Source organism: Sylvia atricapilla, chromosome 2 (genome assembly GCF_009819655.1).
Source record: "Sylvia atricapilla isolate bSylAtr1 chromosome 2, bSylAtr1.pri, whole genome shotgun sequence".
NCBI lineage: Eukaryota > Metazoa > Chordata > Aves > Passeriformes > Sylviidae > Sylvia > Sylvia atricapilla.
In genome coordinates, this window is record NC_089141.1 from 64613671 (window position 1) to 64620952 (window position 7282).

Below are 7282 nucleotides of genomic sequence, written 5' to 3' on the forward strand. Positions count from 1 at the left end.
TTTAATCATCCATTTCTCTTCATATCTTCCTTTACTTAGTGTATCCTGAAACTAGTATATGTCCTTTTCCATAAAAGATTCTTCCCATCTCCTTTGAACCCTCTACTTACTTTCTCCTTGTTTCATTCCCATTGGAACAAGTTCACATATTTCTTCTAAGTACAATCTCCAGAGCAGCTTTTTCCCTGCTAGCTTTCTAGATCAACTTGCTGGATTTGGGGATTGAAAAATACAGAATCAAGATAGCTTGCCAGCAGTAGCAGATACTCATGACTGTATGTTCGGAACTTAAAAGTGAAGGTAAGAATTAAGGTTGTGTTCAGGAGCAGAGAAATCTAAAGAGAGGGTTAAAATCACTGCTGTTCAAGATAGAGCTTTGTTTTCAGTATATTCTTTGCTGAAAACAGAAAACCTCTTGGAAATATGTTGGGGCAATTTTCTTTCATTGATTAGCAGTACACATACCAGTAATTTTACTGGATTCAGTGTTTCTTGTGTTATTTATTTTGGCAAGTTTCTCGAGGTCTTTCTTGCTAAATGTGGAAGGGGTTTAAAACAAATATTAAGGCAACCTTAGCTAAATCCTCATGATAAATTTGGCTGTGATGTCAAAATAGCTGCTTCGCCCTACTCCCTGTCATTCCTTCCTAGAGCTTCACATTAGAGAATCCTCCTGTCACAAGGGAAGCTTGTGAGAGCTGACTCTCCAGAGCCTATTCCAAGTCTGAAAACAGACAGTGTTGTTAAGTACAGGACAGATTCTATTAAGTAGAGAAGACTTTAAATTGCCAAGTGGATCTTGACACAAGAGAATTTGACCCTATATATACAAGTTTCAGCTCTGTTTCTAGAATAAATATCTGTGACAGTTTTGGGGTTTTGCCTTGTTCAAACGTGCAACTGTTTGGTCCACAGAATAACACAGTTTAAGTATAGGAACACCATTTGCTAATGTCAAAACATTGTTTATGTACAATTTAATCTCCTGTGATGGTGTATTTATTTGCTGTATACTTGCTTGAGTTATTTTCATCAAGAAATTCTGTCTATGTGTTGCTTTGGCAACATCTTTGCAGAGTTTACAACTTTGAAAAACATGTTGGCATCAGCTATGCAGTCCTTTTAAACAGCTGCTCTACAGTCATGCTGTTTCAACATGCCACCACACATGGCTGAATTATGCAAATAGTTAATATTAAATGACTGAGATATGAGAACAATTTATACACTCGATAAAGCTGGTCTGTGGAGTGTAACTTCCATTCATGTAACTGAGTTAGTGTTCAACAGTTTAAAGGCTTCAGCATGTTTCTTTTGACCGTTTCTTCTGTATTAAAGGCAGCAGTGGACAGAGAGAAGTTATATAGCAGGAGTATTTTAAAAGGCTGAGGGTTTTTTTTAGTTCATTACTAATAATTCAATGAAAATAGAATGTGCATCAATGTAATTTTCCAGCAGATACTAAATAGGTAAGATAAAACAAATATTTGTCATTCAGCTGTAAACACAAATTACCCTTTTCTGGTTGAGAGATGGAACAGAATGTTAATTATATATAAGGCTAATATAGTAATAGTGTTTCTTATTGAAGACAACACCATTTGTAAAAAGCAAGCAAACAAAAGCAATAATATTTAAAACATGTAAAATCATCTTAAAATTTACATTGAAAGGCTTTTGTACTGATCTTGCTATTCTAATTCTACAATAATGAATGCTCTAAATAATACTACTAATAGTAATAACAATAATGCTTTAAATTCTGTTACTTATTTTATAGTAATCATACCTATTACATGGGGTGGAGGTAGAACATTAGGAGGTAGGTGTGGTGAAAGATGACAAAAGAAGATGTCTAGTTAAAGTCAGAAAATGCTATTTTTTTTCCTTTCTCACTCTACTGTACATTTGCGTAATCTGTTTTGTGCAGCCAAGCATTAAGGAAAGATTACATTTTTAATTCAAATTGTTTTTAAAGCAAATTACTAGGATATCCAAAAAAAGGCTGCATTTCTATATGTTCTCATTCCTTTTTCCACACTGGAACTTTCATTTTTCACAAAACTTCTTTTCCATTCTGATCCTCTTTTTGCTGTATATCCTCTAAAGATTCTTTGTTGATTTTTCTTTTCTAATTTAGATATTAAGAAATATTCCTAGTTATGTATTTATAAAATTTCTGTGTAAGACCTAGTGCTCAAAAGTGCAAGTTGTCACAGTCATTCAAATTAGATTTGTACACTCCCTCAGCCTGAAAAAATAAAGGCAAAAGAAATCTTTTAAATAGAATGGAAGTCTAAATTAAAAGAGATAATATGCTTCTCACTACACAGTACACGTTCTCTTTTACAGCCTTTAAGCAAGACAAAAATTGAGTTGTATAAATCCTCTATGCCTATTTTATTTTCTTACTTGCTAGAGTTTAAGTAATAATCTTATTAATTTTAGCAATATATATTCTTTTTTACATTTACTGAGGCATGTTTGGTGAATATAAATTTATTATTAACAAAGCAGTATTTATAGGTTCAGATGTAATTCAGCTGAATAACTTACCGTTGTTCTTTTGTGGTTTTATAGGAACTAGCCACAATGAAGCAGATAATAATTACTCTACATGGTAAACACTCTGAACAAAATCTACCTCAGTCTCATACTGATGTAAAAAGTGGAACTGGAAAAAAATCAGTCCCTCTGGTAAAACTGCTGCCAGAACATGAAGAAGAAAATATATTTATACCTAAGCCAACATTATTTGTAAGTATGATGATAAGAGTAAGTGCTAAAACTTCTGATGGTTCTCCTCACTTTTTATAAAGAAAAATGTGGATTCATCCTTAAGGGAGATAGGTCATTCATTCATTCATTAATTATGGAAACAGTCAATGTTGAGGCGAAAAATTAGAGTTTGTGATGGTTTTTAGCTACATTTTGATTACTAAATATAACTATATCTTAAGTTCTTAATATAACTATATCTTAAGTTCACAGCAAACCAGGTCTTTTTTTCTTTTTTTTTTCTTTTTTTTTTTTTTTAAATACCACTGTTGTATTACAATACTGAGTGTCTAGAAAGATTTTAATAGTTGTAGGGATTCACAGACCATGTATACTAATTTAAGTCTACCATGATTGTGTATAAGTGGAGTTTGTGCATATCTATATTGAGAAGCAGGAGCAAGGAAATAGGTGTATTTCTGCATTCTTAAATTGATGTATATTGACGTGTATGTGTCTAAATGTATATAAAAAATAGAACACCAGTATTTATATCACTTCTGTTGCTAAGGAAGCCTGATGTTACAAAACCATTATAAAACCTTGTTTTATTCCTTCAGAAACAGAAAGCTTGGATTTTAATATTTGAAGTGGCCCACTTCAGATATAGTGCCTCTGGTATTGGAAAGCTTCATGAAAATGGTTTAGAAGTTTCTGATTATGACTGTGTCTGAACTGATAGATTCGCGACAGTCAAATTGCAATGCTGAATCACAAAACAATTCATAGCTCCTATTTACAAACTTCATGATGCTACCTTTTTCTGGGGTGGACTGTGTGTATCCACGCTGCATAGCATATGTGCTGATTTGGTTCAAAGAAAACTCTTTTTTTCTTTTTTGTCCTCTTTTTTTCTTCTTTTGTCTTTTTTCTCTTTTTCCTGGTAGAGACTTTAACATACAGTGTCTTAAACAATACTGGGTTTGTAGTGTAGCACACCACATACTGGGTTTTTAACCGAAAAATAGGAAATGGTAGCAACTCTGGGACATGATGTGAGGACATTGGGGGATTTTAGGAGTTTAAATTTTGCTTGAATTGCATATTATACTAAACACAGGCTTATCCAGTGCTGTCTCATCCATAGTCCCTTTGGCAGTGCTAAATCATAATGCTCAAACTTAGTTCTTGATGAAGCTATTTAGTGATCCGAAGCATAAGCAAACAGTTTGTGTAGATGGTCCAGGGTTTCAGTGAATAATCTGTCCTGTCCTACTTAGAGATATAGAAACTGTGTAGGAATCCAGAAAAACTGCATATACATTAAGAAATTGTAATCAGTTTCTCTGTGAAAAACTCTTGCCTTTGCAGACTGGTGTAGGGAACTGAAAATGGGCAGATGGAACAGGTTTTCTTCTTAGACAGGGAAAGAAATCAGTTGTCCTTAGAAAATCCTGCCAGTTTAGGTCAATTTCTAGAATTCTAAAAGCTTGCACAGATACAGCAGTTTTGTTTTTGCAACTGAAATCTTCAAAATTAATAAAGTAGATTTTTAAATTGAATGCTTTTTAAGTCTTGGAGGAAAGAATGAATAGAGAGCAGTCAGAAAAGGCAACTAGGAAGGAACAAGTTTAGGGACAACAGACTGAGACAGTGCTCACTAACTCTGGAGATTATACCCAACCCTGGAAGCAGAATAGTCCTTACCTTTTTCTACCTCCACTTGAGTAGTTTTATTTCTATTAAAACTTAAATTATTTAATTTTATACAAACCACCACTGAATTTTCCACAAGCGATCCTGACTGTGTGGCAGTAACCCATAGGATTATGAAGACAAGGAAAAGTTGCTCACATATAATTCTCTGCAATTAAAATACCTTCTACAGAGTTAAAAAACTACTGAATTATTTTATTTCTGATTAAAATTTTTTAAGAACTTTTATGCAGAATTTTTTATTTCTGCATAAAGTGTTGTTCAGTTTGGCACGCCTAAGATTTCTTTTTTAAGATCTATTTCTTTCTCAGCTGGAAAACACAGATGATGTTATTTCAAATAAAACCTATTTATGGCACAGTTGATGCTTATTTTCATTGTGACAGGTATTTCTTAAAAATTATTTCTTTTTCACCATATAATCTGCTTTTTATAGCATAGAAATAGGTTTCATTACTGGTATATTGTAATAGTAACTTTAAATGTGTACTCTTATTTTTGATATTTGCATTTAAGCACAGAACTCAACTATGAACTACATAGGAAGGAGGGAAACCTGTGTAGATTACTTAAATTGTGTAGATTGCATGTTTTTTATTCTGTTCACTGTCTCACAACTAAATGTTCTTTCTTTTACAGACAAATAAAGAGGCACCTGTATGGTACAAGAAACTACAGAAGAAAACATCAGCATAGCATTTTTCCAAATTTATTCAAAATAATCCTTTGGGGAGCTTTTCATTAAAGAAAGTTATTTTCACCATAATTATGTTCATTTTACTATAAAAACAAACTGGTTTGGTTTTAACTGTTTCTTTTTTAGCTTTCAAATAATCTTATGTGTCATAAAATAATTTCTAGATCTGTCATGTGAATAAAATGTGTGGAAAATGATGCATGCAATAATTTTTCTAACATTTCTTTGAATTTTAAAAGATGAATAAACACTAGTGTGTCATACACATTATAATCTGGGCAGTTACAGGACATATAATTCAGTGTTCAAATTAATGCATGTTTCAGCCTTTTTGTGTTGTTTTTCCCAGACCCTTGTGTTTCATTCCACATTCCTTGCATCTATTCTGGCTAATGGAAATTTTCAAAATATACATACATTAGTATCAAACTATATTGTACTTTCTATGAAGGAAATTCATGTCAGCTGGGAAAAAAAATTCTTACTGGCCTTGATTATTAGTTTATCACTTGATGTCATTTCTACAACCAAACAGGCATTAAAAATACTTTAAAGAAGCAATAAAATGCATCTTACTTAATCAGCACTGATACTTAATGGGCTAGACAGTAGTGTAGTTACATCAATGTAAAAATAAAAGTAGAACCATGAAGGGTGAGGACTGTAGTGGGTCATGGGGAAATGGGTAACTTGCCATATTTTATTGTATGAAAATAAGCCCCAAAGTCCAAGAACACATTGTTTATTCCACTCCACTATCTACTCTGACTACACAAAAGTTCTCTAATTTTTCAAAGCATTCTTGACTGCATATGGTACATTTCTATGTATAACGTAAATACTTTTAAATACTTCATCCTGAAAGTATTGCTCAGCTTTCATTTAAGAGAAAGCTCCTTCTTAACACCTTTTTCCTTGACAATATATCTTAAATTAGTTATTTTTCTAACCTGGACATGAACAATAATTATTTACTATGTAACATTGATCTGTATCAAGCTTATGATTCCCAGATACACTTTTCTTCATTTTCCAAACAGTTGAAACACAGTAGTACTTCCTCTGCTCCAGGAAAACTTCAGTTTCCTTTTTTTTTTTTTTTTTTTTTCCTCCTCCTTTTCTTGTTCTGAGAGAGCAAGGGTAAAATTGCACATCACAGGTTTAAAGTTATCATTCTGTGAGTGAGGGAGGCCAAGTGTGTATACAGAGGTGATAGTCTTTTATTAGACTAACTGCTGTTCACTGGGGAAAAAATCAGACAAACTCTGGGGCTCACAAACCTTCAGTACAGTAACTTCTGAATAACTGGTTCTGAAGTCTAGGTTTTTTTCTAACTTCTATTTTTATGTGACTAGAATCCTTTTGTTTCCTATGAAACAACTCCCGTATGCAGATACAAAATTTGTAGATTAATAGATGTGATTCAGTCCCTAACTGAACTTTCCATACTATTCCATTGTCTATTATCAATGAATAATTAATAAATTGTAATATTTAGAAGGACTGTGAGCTTTTTTAGGCAAAATACTAGTTGGAATTTAAAGTATTTACAATTTGTTTTCCTATGGTTTCTTTCTAGAAAAATTGGTGAGATACAGACTGTAAGGTGGGTGACACACCCTCCTGAACAAAACATGATCAACAATGCCATGTCCTGCTGGAATAGTATCATCCCTTGGCAAGTTCACAGGCAATACCAGATTTGAGGGAGTAGTCTATACACAGGAAGAAAAGGTCTCAGAGGATCTCAACGGGCTGGAAATTGGGTCAACAAGAACTGTATGAAGTTCAACAAAAGCAATTGCAGCCCGACATCCAGGATGTAATAACTCCATATGCCAGTATTGCTGCAAAGCAACTTGACAGAAACAGACCTTAAGGTCCCAGTGGACAACAAATGGAATATGAGTCAGTAATGTGCCAGCCAGCCACATCCTGGGTGGTTATTACCAACAGGATAGCCAGCAGATGCAGGGAAGTGATCCTTCCCTTCTGTCTGGCAAATGGGAGGTCACATCTGGAGTCTTGCGTCCAGTTTTGGGCTTGTTCAAGAACTGCATTGACATATTGCAGTGAGTCCAGCTGAGGTGCACCAAGATGGTCAGGGGCTGAAGCACCTGATGGAGAAGGAGAGGTGGAAAGAACTGGACT

The 7282-nt window shown here is 33.8% G+C and overlaps 1 protein-coding gene across 2 annotated transcripts in view; it reads left to right on the forward strand.

Moving 5' to 3' along the window:
* Positions 1 to 5328, forward strand: part of PIBF1 (progesterone immunomodulatory binding factor 1) — a 103757-nt gene extending 98429 nt beyond the window's left edge. The window contains exons 17-18 of one of the 2 annotated variants that reach the window (XM_066313384.1): positions 2581 to 2757; positions 5074 to 5328. In XM_066313384.1, the coding sequence (XP_066169481.1) occupies positions 2581 to 2757; positions 5074 to 5130 (234 nt within the window). In that variant the 3' untranslated portion in view covers positions 5131 to 5328. Of the gene's footprint in view, positions 1 to 2580; positions 2758 to 5073 lie in introns of those variants that run through there. The other variant, XM_066313385.1, reaches the window with a different exon arrangement.
* The last annotated feature ends 1954 nt before the right edge of the window (positions 5329 to 7282 follow it).